Below are 15,305 nucleotides of genomic sequence, written 5' to 3'. Positions count from 1 at the left end.
TCTATAACAGAGGAATACCACGACTCAGGATATATACAACTAACATTACTCATCAGCTTTTGAATTCAGAGCAAGCTGAAACCTGAGCCTTGCAGAAGATTAAAAACAGAGCTATTAACTGTTGAAGAACATCCTGTCTGTGAGATTCACCATTTCCCAGCTCTCTCTCAGCTTCTACTGAGAAACAAATCTATAATGTTCTTGTCAGGTTTCTATCTCCTACTTTAAAACATTAATGATATAGGACATACCTTCTGGAAAATTCTGCAGCTTTTTTTTTTTCCTCCTCCCTTCACTTTCTTCTACTTTAGCTTTGTCCACACATGCATCTAAAGTTACATAATTACCACACAGAAGTCATGTAAAACACATCACACCTCTGAGGTCCCTTCCAACCTCAATTAGGCTACGATCCCATGACACAAAAGCAACAGACAAAAAAAAAAATTAAATCACAAAGCACTTGCATTACTTTCTCTGCTTAACTATAATATTCAGTTAGTTTGAAATGTAAATACTGTTTTAAAAAAATCATTATATATTTAACAGACTGGTCTCTAGTATACTACAGATGTGCGATTTCACAATGTGTGTAATCTATACTGTAAGCAAGTACCAAAAAGTGCAGTACTAGTGTCTCCCATAAATTATGCATTCCTGTCATCACCCTGACTAATAATTAGGCAACCACAATGAACTAATAGGCTGATCTGACCAAAGAGCTGGTGAACTACTTTTTGTTTTGATCATCAAAAAAAAAAAAAATCAGTAAATATAAAAAAAGTGGTGAGAACATGTGACCAGGAAAGTTGAAGACAAATCCTTACAGAGTTGTTCTGTTCACTAAGAGATTAGAGTTTGCATGTGATGATTTTTGCCCTTCTCTTTTACATGAACTTACTACTAAATAAAAGATGAAAAAGTAGAGTTTAACATTAATATGAAGTGACAGCTCCTACAGGGTTTTTAAATCAGAAAGCCTCCCCTTTAACATTAGAAGTCTAAAAAGCATTTTCTTATTTCAATAGTTATTTTGTAGGCTTCTAAAAGAAAACATGGGCAGATTGTAAAGCAGATTTCTTCACTGAATAGTGATATGAACCATTTCTATTGACTTTTCATGGATTGCAAAATTCAAAACATTTGAGGTAAACATGATTAATTGCATATTATAAATAGGAACTAGCATAGAGAGACAAACCAGCTATCCCTAAAACTAATAGGTCAGTGGAAACTGAAGTAAGATGACTTAGGAACCTAAACACTTGATAACCGAGTAAGAGAATGCAGGTAGGTACTTTCTAAAAAGCAAATTTTTTTCAAAAGTCAACCTGTACAACAATCTTCCTTCTTCCCTTTGTCACATTGCCAGAAATATTTTACTAAATGAAGATATTCTCAAACAATAATACTTCCCCATATGAAGTATTTGCTCCAGGGATGGCACTGTATTTCAAGAAAGCAGTCAATTCCATCAATCAAAAAAACAACCCAAAATAAAACAAAAAAAATCCATACTTCTAAATGATAACTGTCATTTGCATGATGGTATGATACTTATTCATCTGATACTTCCCCAAACAACATGTGAATCCACAGTCCCCCAGTGCTTCAACTAATCAGTTTACCTTACTAAGCAATCTTAAAAACTGGGTACGGAAAATATTCTGAGAATTAAACATGTAAGAACTATAAATCCATTAACAATTAATGCTAATCTAAATCTTAAGATTTGTAACAGATCATAAATTCATAAAGTTTTGAACAAGTGATTTCTAGCTATTAAGATAAGATTCAGATAGAAGTCAAGATAAAGCTGGAGAAGTAAGCCTCAGCAATGTCATTTCTTAAAGGCTAGAGAGCTTGATTTGGTAATATATTCATAACTTCTATGAATATTTCCAGAAAATTCAGAAAATTCACACAGCAATGTAAATTTATATAGAAGCACACAAAGGAAAACATGCAATTTAGCAAAGAAAAAGGTAAATTTGATTGTAGCATACAAACCAATAGGGTAAGATCCACATCCAGTCTTCCTCTACATTTAAAATCTGGGTCCATTCCGATGCAGTGCAATACTATCTGTGAAACGCATTCTTCTATTATCTTGTAATACAGAGGTCTGACATTTTACAAGATAATGAGAACATGAATAATAATGTATGCAACCAGGAGAGGAAGAAAGGCCAACTATAACTCCCGATATACGAATTACACAATTGCCAGTAAAAGGTTCCAATCAAAAGCCTTATTTGTATGTTGGCTAATAAAACATCATTGTCAGTTTCTCAAAGGGATATCCGAAAAAATTGAGAAATTCCACAAAATATACTATACTTCTAGTTTATATTTTACTTTTAGTTTATACTGTGCCAGACAATACACAATAAAACAGAAAGCAATTATTTAGCAGATTCTCAATACACTGAATTCTATTCCATTATTCAATTACTTACCAAATTAGTAAATCAAAAACTTAATTTAATTGTTTGATATACATCTCTATACTACAACATCAAGAATCTCTAAGACTACAGGATTCTGTGCTCAAAATTATCAGGTCTTACCAGTGCAAGGTACTACATCTCAATTTCACATAGCATAAAGCTCTGAGCAGAAAACCCTGAAAGCTAAACTGGTGATGTTCCAAACTCAAATTACAAAAACATGTAACAAAAACATTGAAGATTTCTCAGTTTTTATTTAACTCTTAATTTTTTCATCTCACACATTAATCATTTTTATCATCTCTTTACAACAAAGCACTGTCTTTCAAAACAAGATTTTGTATGCAGTACTTTTACACTGTTAAAGATACTATTCATCCCCTTTTCCTCACTCCAAAATCAACCAAGATAGATGATTCCTCCTGGACATAATAATCGTTCCTGATGAGAAGAAAATGTAGGAGAATTGACAGGAAGCAGTTTTCAGAAGGTGTATCTTTCAACATATTATACAACAGATGATATACTTCCTTAATATCAGTGCAAAAACTGTCAAGGAAATGCACAAGAATTAGAAAAGTTACCTACATGAGCATTCATATAATTAATATAAAACCCTTTAACATTCTGAACTACTAATGTTATTAGTAAATACCCTTTTCCAATTACCATTACCCACAGAACCTTTGCTCCCTGTTAAACAATTAAAACATGTTTCATAACTACTGAGAAAAATTGCAATGTATACTCATTATCATAAAATCCTATAAGCATATTTCACACAGTTTTCATTTTTATTTTGAAGTAAGCTTGTCTATTGGCAAAAAGCACACTGGTTAATCATTTTAATTTCTTAAAGACGACAATTCCCAGAAGTCCTGTAATGCAACAACAATATTACATGCTACTGATTTTATACCCCCTTCATTGATTCCCACGTTTCTCTGTTTCTTCAGTACTAACTAGCACTTTTTCAAATTCAGACAATGTCATGTAAGTGTTCTGGACTCACATAACTTGAAATTTACTGCTTTTTCACAGCTACAGAAGGCATACATCTTAATTGTTTCAAAACCCACCTGAAAAATTGTTCTGATTTAGTTATCAGACCTGTCATTTTATTTCAGACTTAAAATTTGAATGTAATTTTACATCTTTATGTATTATAAACCAACAGAGTATTTAGTTTAATAATTGATATTTATGAAAAATTAATTCAGTTCCTAATAACTTGCATTTAAGAGAAACCTATCAATACAGACACTAATCTTCTAACTAAATTTCTAACAAAAACAAGTGGAATGAAATCTGCTTGTGAAAATCCTTAGAAAGATATGTAATTGTGACAATCAGCTGCATGTACAGAAGGCTACTTTAGGTTTAATAAAACTATTAATCAACACATTAGAACACCATTTCTATAAAGGATATTCCATTTCAGCTCCGATATCACTAAGACAATGTGACAGCTCAATTAAGTCGTCTTCTTTGTTTTCAAACACTTTCAACTGAATATCAAGTTCTTCATTCTTGTTATCTTTCAAGTCCTATTTTTCAAGGCATAGCGTATCTTAATTTTCCACTTTTACTTAAATCAACAATTTCCCCCCTTCAAAGATTACATCTGCAAAATATATTATATTAACCTTCTGAGCAGAAAATACATGTTTTAAAAAGAATAAGTTGTAACTGATTTTCTGATTTTTTTTTAATTTTATTGCACAGCTGATAAAAAGGCAAAAATGTCAGCCAATACAGCAGGCATAAGCTGTAAAAGAAACATAAAACCTTCCAATAGAGTTCTCTTAACAGAACATAGTAGACAATTCAGTCTTGTCAATGTCAGTTCTTGTTAAAAAAACATTTTGTAAGAATATTTCAAGACACCAAGGAAAGCCAACTAAAGAAGGCTAAAGAAGTGCAAATGAGGGATGCTTACAACTTTTGTTATTAGAAGTTAATCTAGATCATGGCATAAAAACATCTATACTGCATTCTCAGAAATACTTACACAAGAAGTAAAGAACAAAATAAACTCGTATTTGGAGGTGGGAAAAAAAAAAGTGTGGCTTATAAGAAATACAGAATAATTTCTCCAACATATTTAAGAGGCAAGTTTAGCTTCCTACTGGGCACATCACACAAAAAGCAACAGTAGTTCAAAAGCCATTACTGGGAGTGCACTCCATGCTTTAAATGAAAATTGGCCTGGAACTGGACATATACAACTGGACGCTAATTGTATATATTCAGAAAAAAGTGGAACTCATACTGATCCTAGTGTTTGAAAGTCAGAGAAGTGTACTTTGTATTTGGACAGAGAAAGAGACCAAGAATTATGGATCCTCTTCCCAAATCTTTCTTATTCCAGAAACTTTCACTCACTTATAAAATGCTTGAAAAATTTCCCCTAAGCACAGATAAGAGCATAAAAAGTCTTAATATGTTTTATCACTAAGAAAGTTGCTGTGTAATGCAAAAAACACTCCTCTACCTTATACATTCATTCCCTGCAGAATTAATGATCTGAGTTCAATATATATGTTGAAATTAACAATATATTAAGAACAAACAGCAAGATAGCATTGACTGTTTTTAATTGATATTACAGCTTTCATGAAATATTAAATAATTAACCTTACTGACTAGAGAGAGAATTTCAACACAATAGCTCTTCAAAATTTTTTAGAAATAAGATTATCATCACTAAATCTTAACTGCTTTTAAACTTTAAGTATCTGGATGTTAGTACATTCTATTAAGTTTTCTATCATGAATCATTACAGTATGGTTTATTTGCATCTCCATCCACCCCCCCCCCCCCAGTTCTTAAGTTTTAGAAATATTTAGTGATTGTATAAAGACTAACTTGCACTAAGAAAAAAAAAAAAAAGACTAAGAGCTCTTTAAGCTTTCAGATGTTCTGCAGCAAATATAACCAGCAGATCATATTAAGGTTTCTACATCATATAAAACTTGAAGTTTCACAAATATATCCTAAGAAAATTTGACACACACAAATCAGTAACAGTTTCAAACTTCAATGTGCTAAAAACTAAAGGTTTTTATTCATGACAAATATGGATGATGCAAAACCTAGTACCTTGAAAGTTAGAGTATAAACTATTTCAGACAAAAATAAGCAGGTACTGTTTATTTTCTCACAACTTTTGTGGCAAAATGCTCAGTACCTTAACTATACATATTCTTGATGTAGTCATCAAAATGGTTTCTTGGTTAAGAGGTATATAAAAAAGAAAAACCTACCTTTGCAATGACACTCCTAAGGCATTGCACTCATTCTGTCTAATTTTATGATTACTCTAATTCAATTTCTAATATATACCGACTTGATCCTAACTGCCATTCTGGTCTACACAACTAATGAAAGACTAAATCACCCTCTTCACTATACTTTGACAGCATACACAAACTAAAATTGCTACATTTCAAAACATTACCACATATTAACTGCTAGCTGAAAGTAACAAAAACTATTTGCAGCGATGCAGAACAAAAGTAGATTTGGACTGATAGTCCTTTCTAGGTCTGACCTTCCCAAGCCCCAACCTTTCACTGGCGCTGCTTTCAACAAGACAGTTTGGTTATTTTCAAAAACTACAGACAGTTAATTGCAATCAGTTTCTATACACAGACAAACTACTTACAGGCAATATATTTTTCAGCCCACAATGTAAAAACTCATTTCTCAAGTGTATCCTGAAATCAAGACCTTCTGGAGATGTAACAAGGGCATTGATGAACTGCATACAGGCTACCTATAATCAGAAATAAAGGCAAAAACTTTTATTAAGAATGTAATGAAAATAAATATTTATTGTCTTTGACTATTTCAGTTTACTCAAATTATAAAAACAGATGTCAAGAGATGGACATTGCTATAAAAAACATAACAAAACTTCAGAACACAAGTAGAACAGCTTCATCTACTGTGGTCACATAAACCTCTATATGGTATGTCTATGTTTTACAACACAGACACACAGAAAAATAATTACAGTGGTACCAAATTTATTACATTTCACATATATATAACATCTGGCTTCAGCTAGTATAAGCAATATCAAATACTGTTCTGCTTTTGTATTGCAAGTGCTTCTGCTATTTCAAAATTGTACAGTATCACCTGTAAAGGACCAAGCCTTATTTCAGAAAGTTATTCCCATGCTACATTTCCACATTACTACTCTTTCTTTTCCTCCTCAGTGTTCTCAAATTTGGAATGAAACTTGCTTTTGCAGTAATTGGAGATTTAAAAAATAAATAAATAAAATAAAATCACCAGGTGTGTACCTTCTACTCCTACATAGCATTTTTGCAAAATGCCTGAAGTCTCAGGCTACAGGATAATGTTTTAACTGAACAGCTGTACATTTTAACTGATTTGAAACAGGCAGACGAAATCAATAATAAGGGGGGGGGGTGGCGCATGATATTGAGGGGGGTGTAATAAGTGGTGGTGGGGCATGATATGTCAGAAGGGTAGTGTGATAAGTGGCTGGGGGCTGATGGGGGGGGGGGGAGATGCCCGGGAGAGGGTGATACATAGTGGGAGTGGCGATACCTAACGGGGCGGGGGGGGGGGTGATATGCCAGAATGAGGGAGTGATAAGTGTCAGGGAGGCAATAAGCAGTGGGGGCGTGATATGTCAGAACGGGGCAGTGGTCAGTGGCCGAGGAGGGTGGGGGGTGATGTCTTCCATATCTGATAACGCTACAATGAGGACACTTACCAGCAGCGAACGTGCATCACATATTCAGTATGCCCAAGACCTTTACCACCACCACCTTGTGTCTCCAGCGGTTTAGTCTGTGGACCACTGAAAGGATCAAGAAGGAAACCTTACAAGGAAGCCGCCTGTCACTCGCATCACCTTGAACTTCCTCTTCTCTCCTCCCCTGCCCCCATCCACAAAAAGGCTCTGAAACGAATTCAAAAATAATCTCCTGTTTACATAGGAAGAGCCTTTATCTACTACAAACTCTCAAGGGCATTTTTGTTTTATTTAACAGTGAAGGCGCAGTGGTGATATTACAATATTCACTACACCTTTAAAACCAAATACCACCATACCCAGGTGACTCAATACCTTACCTTCAGTAGCTGTACCAAATCCTACAACGTTTTCCATGTGGGGACTTGTTCCTGAATTGAATTTCTAAGGTATTTTCTCAATTTTTACAAGTCAGATGAATTCATGGTTTATATTAACATATAGATTACAATATAATACAATTGCCATAACAAATCTTTCTCAGATCTACCAGTTTGCATGCACTGTGCTGCTTTCACACCATGTCCAAATAAGCAGCTACCATCAGAAGAGGGCTGAAAAGCAGACACAATGGTGTTTTAATAGTACTAAGGGATGAACTCAAACAAGCCAATAGAAAAGGAAGAGTTCCAGTTTGCCATAACTCTGGCCATATTAATTCCAGTAAACAATCCGCAAAGAGAAGAAAATAAAGGGGATTTTTTGACTGGATCAGTTTTGATCTTGTTTGTCACACTGCCACACAAAGACTTTAGTGAGTTTAGCACAGAGATCAGCATGACGACTGTTTAAGCAAGCCCTGCTGCCAAAAAAACCTGATAGTGAGCCTTATCCTCGCACTGCGATCCTGACTGCGTTAGATTAAACAAGGCAGCAGCAGCCCTCTCTACCTGGACCCACGAAGCACTCAGCTCTGCTACAAACAGCTCTTTCAGAATAAATGCGATTGGAGTCTTTATGACCGCAGGCACTTGTTACACTTCTACTTAATTATGCCTTAACATTTTACACCACTTCTACGAAACAGAGCTGTGAAGTAATTAAAGGGGTTTTTGTTTGTTTAAGACCCTGGCAAATCAGTCATGAAGACCTTACATTAAAGAAAACTAGAGAAAAGCAGCTGAACTAGAACAGTTTTCAAATATTCCTTCCTTTTGCAAGCCCACTAACAACCTTGAAGGACCTGACAGCATTTTCATCCCAGCTCCGCATACTTGAGTTGACCAATCCTGTGCTATTAAATCTCACCAGACATATTTGACTATTAATATTAGCATCTATTCTGAACTATTTCTGCTTCACGCTTCTTTCTCTTTCTCAGCCAGGGAAGACCCTGAGACCCCATCATGTATTAAGAATGTCAGTACCACAAGGTGTTCAAAAAACTATATACATATATATACACATTATATTGGGCATATTATATATATACTGCATTATATTTCCTCCTATGCATGAAAGGGGTCGCATAACATAGGAAATCTCTGAATTTCTGTCAGTTCACAAGTGTCATCAACTTTGAGTTCTTCTTCCATTCTTTTAAAAATCACAGCATTTAGCTGTGATCAACGCATTTTAGATTCTCCACACGAAAATTCTACATATAAATCTATAGCCTAAAATAGATACCTTTATCTATAAAATCTCCAAGTAGCTGAAGTTCTGCAAATGATATATTCACAAACTTTTCTTGATAGCAGTTTGCCTTTCTAAAAATCAAAAATTCTAAAACCAACATCTGCTGCTGTCCAAACAGGATAAACACGTCATGTGACATCGTCACACGCTGCAGGCGTCGAAGAACCTTGACCGCATTTTGAAATCCATTTCTGAAACATTTTCTACCTTAAGTCAATTAAAATGTTTATTAAAAAGTAATGTTTGACAGCTCTTACTTCACAAGGACTAGAGCTGAAATCACTAAAAATACTTATACTTAGTGTATTTTATTTGTCAATGAGTAGCTAAAACTGATTTATGTACAGCAATGACAACACCGTGCAACATTTTAAAAACTACCACTTTTACACAAGTATAGTAAAGCAATACTATGAGAAAACAGTCCTGTTTTTCTAAACAAAATCTAAATATTTCTTAGGCTTATCACTGTATCTATCATCTCATCTAAACAGTATCAGTATCAATTAGCACTAAAAGCTAAAGCATTCAGCTAAACATCAGTACCAAGTATGCCCTACTCTGCCATACTAGAATTAGTGCCTGCTGTAATACCAATATCATTTTCTGCAACATAAACAAAGTTCCAGAAGGCATCAAGTTCACTCTTCGATAACAATTGCACCTTAGCCTAACTTCACCTACTAGAATAACTTGACTTTGATCTAGTAAGACTGAGACTCTCTTCTAAAAGACAAGCATTTCAACCCATCTTTTACTCAAGCACACAGCTGAAGCAACCCAGGAATCCTCTGCACGCATGCACCAACTTGCTATTAGACACACTATGGTCTCAAATGTAATGATTCATTCATTTGCCAACATCTCTGCTCAACACAGACTGATAAGTTTGCTTATGCAGTATACAACCATCTAAATAAGTGACATGTAAAGGACGTATCATTCCTTTACAGGAGAATGACATCAAATAGCCTGAGGAGGTAAAGATGATGATGGGATGTTTATCGCCAAGCATACAGGTCCTGTAGCACATTGCCTGTCTGACAGTGAGTGATACTATTGACACCTAATTTAAAATATTTGTTAACTCATCCACTTAAGAGTAATGTAACTGGGAAACCTATTCTTCCAAGCACACAGTTAACCTCTGTATTTAAGCTAAATGATAAAAACTTATCCTATTGTCTGACACAAGCTTACGGCACATTAGTCAGAATCAGAGTCTTTAGCTTGTGATTCATCTCAAAGCTCTCAGGGTTTAAAAGACTTGCACAAGAAGCATAAGTAATCTCTACTTTTAAAACAAAGTATGAGTTGCTCCTTTTAGGAAGAATCATCAAATCTACTTGCTCTCCAATTAAATAAGCTTTCTCTTAACCCCAACAGTTTGCTTTTCATGGTATACAAGATCTTTCTCTCCACCTACTATTAAAAATAGCATCACACTCAAAATCACCCCTTTCAGAAATTTAGTTGGCAGCTCTGTGGAGTATCTATCACTCTGAACAATTACCGCACAAACCTGAACTGAACTTGCGAGGGAGTAGAGCATCCCTTCAGCATCTCCAAAACTTTTAGGATAAACGTTAAGAGCTCATGAGTATTTTGGCACTAGCCACCACATGCGCAGAAATATTTCTATTTATGCTATTACCAAACCAACAAGATACATTATAACACTATAAAGTTAGGCAAAAAAAAAAAGAGACATTTCTAACCACACCCAATCATATTAACTTCTAGGTAGCAGTGTTCGCTTAGGCAGAACTGCAAATTTTGTTTTAACTCCTCTTTCGAGAATTGATTCATAGAATCACAGAGGTTTGAAAGGTGCTCAAGTCTCTAATCCAAACTCCTCAGAAAACAGGGTCAACACCAAATTCAAACCAGGCTGCTTAAGGCTTTCTCCAATCAGGTCTTGAAAACCTCCAAGGATGGAGGTTCCACAATGTCTTTGATCAACCCGTTCAAATGCTTATCCATCCTTGGAATGATTAGTGGGGTTTTTTTGTTTGGTTTTGTTTATATTCAGTCAGAATCTCCCCTGTTTCAATTTGTGACCACTGTCTCCTGCTCTTCTGCCATGAACTTGTGTAAAAAGCCTGGATTCATCTTCTCAGCTAGGACAGAAGAACCACTTGAGAAGAGTTTGGGTTCAGTTTAGCTACAATAACAACACTGAATCAGACCCAATGCTTTCAGGCACTTACCTGTTTCCTACAAACCCAACAGAATCACATGCTTCTCACCTCATACTGAAGTGTAAGGGACAGCAAACATCATCCAAGTTAAGGGCTAACAAACACAGACTAAGTTAAAGTTGTCAGGGAAATTTCTGCTTGCCCTAGTGTAAGAGGTTTATCTTTAAACAAAACTTCATTTTGCAGAACAAGCACACTGCCAAACCAATTTAAGAATGTAGCTGCTCATTCCTATCTCATACCTGCCTATATTCAGTAGAGGCATAAGAACAGATGATTCATTACCAAAATAATTTATTTTTTCCTCACCCATTTCATTGTAAACAAAAACAACAACAAAAACACCAAACACACACTCCTACCTCCAGTCCCTGTGCCAAAACAAAATGATGTGGGGAAAAAAAGATGAAACCACTTCTTTCAGCAGCAGTGATGTGTCAGGGTGCTCAAACTAGGACATTAAATCTTAGGAAAATACTCCAGTTTATACATTATTAGTATGAAGACTGGCACTAAATTCTAATCGCGCAGTCTGTCAAGTTCAACAATATTATATTAGACCTGAATGACTCTCAAAACAACCCAAAGCAGAAAATATTGAATTAGGAGTTCTAATACAGACTGCTTCCACTTTTTTTGTGCATGCACATAAACTTCAGCCTAAGAACTGTCTAATAGAAAACTATTTCTAGCACAAATTCTCTCAAATTGAAAAAGTGATTTTGATTCATCTACATAACTTAATTGTAACTTGGTGAATCATAAGTTGCAAAGCTGAAGCAAGAAAATCTCCAGACCAAACTCTTCATATGCTTTAGGTACAAACTCAGTGACTATTTCACACTTGTACAAATACCAAGGATTTTCTTACAGAAGTTCCAAATACTCCCTTAATCTTATGTGTACGGTGAAGAGAACTGGGATGAGGTACAAGTAAGGTTGCTCTCTGAGTGCCTAAAGAAATTGCTAGCCTGAGCTGAACAAATTCCTCATTCAAGATGAAAGTCAGCAAAATTTATCAAGATTATTCTTTTATATAATGGATGAAGCCTTCCCCCTGATTACAGTCTTGTTCTTCCCTGGGAAGAGGATAGCAATAACTGATACATCCGGCTGTCCATTCACTCACGCTGCCTCGAGGGCTTAGAACACACCTGAGTTCAGCCCATCCCTTTTCTTCCTCAGAGGGAGGTTCTGTTTAACTTGTTTTATACGGAATTTGTGCAGATCATGTCCAAAATAAATCTACTTTCCCAGTCAATACATTCACTCAACTATATAATCAGGGGGTAGTCACTTTATCTCAAGGCAAGGTTATTTTTCAGAAGGTATCTAATTCAAATAACCTATCACTATTCAAATCCATGTTCTCGTTTAGCTGTAACAATTTCCTCAAGAAACAAAAGCATGTATGACTGCATAAGAACTCGAGTATTACTCTAATATGTTTTTTCCCTAAATGTAATGAAAAAAATTAAGTCTATTCTAGTGATTCTAGAATGACTGAAGAGAACACGCAATGGAAATAGTCGGTCTGCTTAATGCAATTTTGAGCTCATTTCACACTTGATTTTTAAGACTGGATAGTTATTACATAACAAAGTGCTTTCCTCTGCTAAAAAGAAATTTAAATTTGTGTCCATGGCTTCAAATAGAAGCACTTTTCTGCATCTGCACACTACACAAAATTTTTTCAATGACTTCTCTGTAGGCATCTTCAACTATCTTTCCTAGCTAGTTTACATGTAAGAAGTTTGTCTGTATTACGAATGCACAAGAAAGTATACGTTTGTTTGTAAGAATACTATATAACAAAGTAAGACATCATGTTTGATTATGTTTGGTTAAGATGTACATGGTCACTTTTAATACAAACAGATCTTAAGTTATTCAGTATTCTGGCCTTCTGTCATCCTCTTAAATAACTGGCACTTTCAGCAGCTTCTTTATTCCTCATACGTTTACCAATTTAATGTCATCTGCACACACACATTCTAACTCAGTTTTCAGGAATAAAGAAATGCAGTTTTCATGCTTAACAGCTTCCCAAGGCCCTCCTGCACTATGCTTGATGAAAGGAACACAAGGTGAAACCACTTAGGTATTAACTTAATTTTACTAGCATCTGTGGAAAACCTTGCAGAAAGTAAACAAAACTCTGTAATTAGTATTCCACTCAATAAAAAACATCAGATAAGTTTAAAGCATCCACTCCATTACTTTAACTCCCACCAGAGAACTGAGCTAAAGCAAGTTAATGCAAAGTTAAAACAAGCAAATGCAAATAACAGAAGTAAACAATTAATAACCAACACTGCTGTTATTCACTGTTTTTGCTGCTGCGCTTATAACTTGAGACACACTCCAGTGCTAAGACTAGCTTTAAAATGCACCTATTGCTCCAAGTTACCAGGTTTATAAGTAGAAATATCTCCTGTTAAACCAAAGAGCATAGCCACAGTAAGTGAAAACCCAAACCTGCAGGCACTCGAGTCCCGCTCCACAGTCCTAAGGAGGGCCTTGGGAAGAGCGGCGCCCGCACCTGCCCCGCACCGCCGGGCAGCGGCCGCGGGAGCGCGGGAGCGCGGGAGCGCGCGGCGCCGGCCCGCAGCCGCCGCCCCAGCCGCCGCCGCCGCCTCCCGGGAGGGCTCCGAGCCCCCGCGGCGGCGCACGGACCGCCGGAGCCCGCCGCCCGCTCACCAGCCTGGGCTTGTTGCGGCTCCTCCTCGGCGGCGCGGCCGCCCCGCTTCGCGCTCGCCCTGCCGGAGCTCAGCGGCTCCTCGCCGCCGCCCGCGCCCAGGGCCGCCGGGCTCGCCGAGCTCCCCACGCTCCCGCCGCCCGCGCCCAGGGCCGCCGGGCTCGCCGAGCTCCCCACGCTCCCGCAGCGCCTCAGCAGCGCCGCGCACCTCCGCGCCCGCGCCGCGCATGCCCCGTTGAGGAGGGCGAAGGCGGCGGCGCGTCGCCTCCAGGGCCGGGGCCGGGCGGCGGGGAGGGTCGGCGGTGCCCGTCGAGGAAATGGCGGCGCTCGGGGGTGCGGACAGACGCGCCCGCCGGAAAGGTGAAGTGCGGAGCAAGAGCGGCCGCCCCAAGCGAGGCAGGGCGGAGCGGGCCGGATGTGGCCGGAGGGCTCCGCGCACGGCGGGGCGGGGAGGGGAGCCGAGGCCGGTGCTCGCCCGCCTCCCGTCAGGCGGCGGCGGCCGCTCCGGGGCGGCCTGGGCCAAACCTGCCCCCGCCGCAGAGAGGGAGCCTGAAGGCGCCTGGCCTGCGCGTGCTCCCCTGCGCTGTGCGTTGGAAATACCTGGGCGCTGTGGATAACTGGTGCCTTAACAAAAGCTGAGATTGTTAACACAACCTAAAGACTTCATTATTTTATCCCACACGGATTTGGGAACGCCGGTCCCGGGTGTCTGCAGTTTCAACACCTGCTCGTTGTTTGCAATGATGAAAGAAACTTTTTGAACTATTTCTGCGGGTTAGAGAATCCCTTTGGCTGAGCCTCGCTGTCTAAATTGAAGCTTTCCCAGTATGGATATGTTAGTCAGGATAGAGGAGAAAAGAGGATCGCACCTGTAATTGGTAGGGGGCTCATACTGACAGGTGTCCTCATATCAATAGAATTATGTTGCTTAAAAAACCACACCCACTTCTCGTTGGCATAGCCAAATATATACGTTGGTTAAGTTGCACCATTTTGGTGGGACGAGGGCAATTCCCAGGTCTTTGGCATAAAAATTTAGATATGAACATATTCAGTTGCCCTCTAGAAGAGGGTCACAAGTCTACACTCCTTCCAAAATGGGCCTGTTTTTTTTTCAGAAGGCAAGCGAGACCAGGACAGTGGGGTTCCCCCAAGTCGAATGCACACATAATTTAAGCAAGCCTGAGATTCCTGTAGCAGTCTCTGCATTTCTTATGACTCTCCAAGACTAGCCTCAGTCATGGATGAAGTCATATAAATAAATATAAAACCCAACTTTCACAACCTGTAGATAACATCTGACAATAGTAGTTTTCAAATAAAATCACAGCTCTAAAGCTTTCAGTGGCCACAAAATTGGAGTTGAATCTTTGCAGCAGAAGTTAAGAGATTATAAAACAGGCCAGCTCTGTCAAGCAGACTGGTTAACTGCACAAATCTAAACTTTTCTTTGGGATATGCCTCTACCTCTGCTTTTTAACATGAGTTTTCCTTTTATTTCATCTCACTGATTTTATATTTG

General features: G+C 37.9%; 1 protein-coding gene across 6 annotated transcripts; it reads right to left on the bottom strand.

Annotated features, from left to right (window-relative positions):
• Positions 1 to 2,684: 2,684 nt before the first annotated feature.
• Positions 2,685 to 14,160, bottom strand: LOC106498566 (protein diaphanous homolog 2-like). 6 transcript variants are annotated; one of them, XM_067304180.1, is made up of 5 exons: positions 13,992 to 14,160; positions 7,319 to 7,393; positions 6,119 to 6,229; positions 3,882 to 3,997; positions 2,685 to 2,990 (listed from the first exon to the last, which is right to left on the bottom strand). In XM_067304180.1, exons 1-5 carry the CDS (start codon positions 14,010 to 14,012, stop codon positions 2,825 to 2,827), a joined length of 489 nt encoding a protein of 162 aa, XP_067160281.1. In that variant the 5' UTR covers positions 14,013 to 14,160; the 3' UTR covers positions 2,685 to 2,824. The 6 variants fall into 6 exon arrangements, 1 of the variants encoding a protein (XP_067160281.1); XR_010885541.1 differs by lacking the exons at positions 3,882 to 3,997; positions 13,992 to 14,160 and adding an exon at positions 13,786 to 13,982 and having other exon boundaries at positions 2,685 to 2,999; positions 7,205 to 7,393; XR_010885543.1 differs by lacking the exons at positions 3,882 to 3,997; positions 7,319 to 7,393; positions 13,992 to 14,160 and adding exons at positions 7,205 to 7,291; positions 13,786 to 13,979 and having other exon boundaries at positions 2,685 to 2,999.
• Positions 14,161 to 15,305: the final 1,145 nt, after the last annotated feature.

The sequence above is a fragment of the Apteryx mantelli genome, chromosome 13 (genome assembly GCF_036417845.1).
Source record: "Apteryx mantelli isolate bAptMan1 chromosome 13, bAptMan1.hap1, whole genome shotgun sequence".
NCBI classification, from domain to species: domain Eukaryota; kingdom Metazoa; phylum Chordata; class Aves; order Apterygiformes; family Apterygidae; genus Apteryx; species Apteryx mantelli.
Note: the sequence above shows the minus strand (reverse complement) of the source record. Positions and strands in the feature narration are given on the sequence as shown.

Excerpts from the sequence above, each read along its gene's own strand:
- LOC106498566 (XM_067304180.1), bottom strand. The coding sequence starts at position 14,012 with ATGCGCGGCGCGGGCGCGGAG. Across the intron at positions 7,394-13,991 it reads TGCGCGGCGCGGGCGCGGAG|AGCCTTTTTGTGGATGGGGG; the intron begins GTGCGCGGCGCT and ends AATTCGTTTCAG. Across the intron at positions 6,230-7,318 it reads GAGTGACAGGCGGCTTCCTT|GTAGCCTGTATGCAGTTCAT; the intron begins GTAAGGTTTCCT and ends TTCTGATTATAG.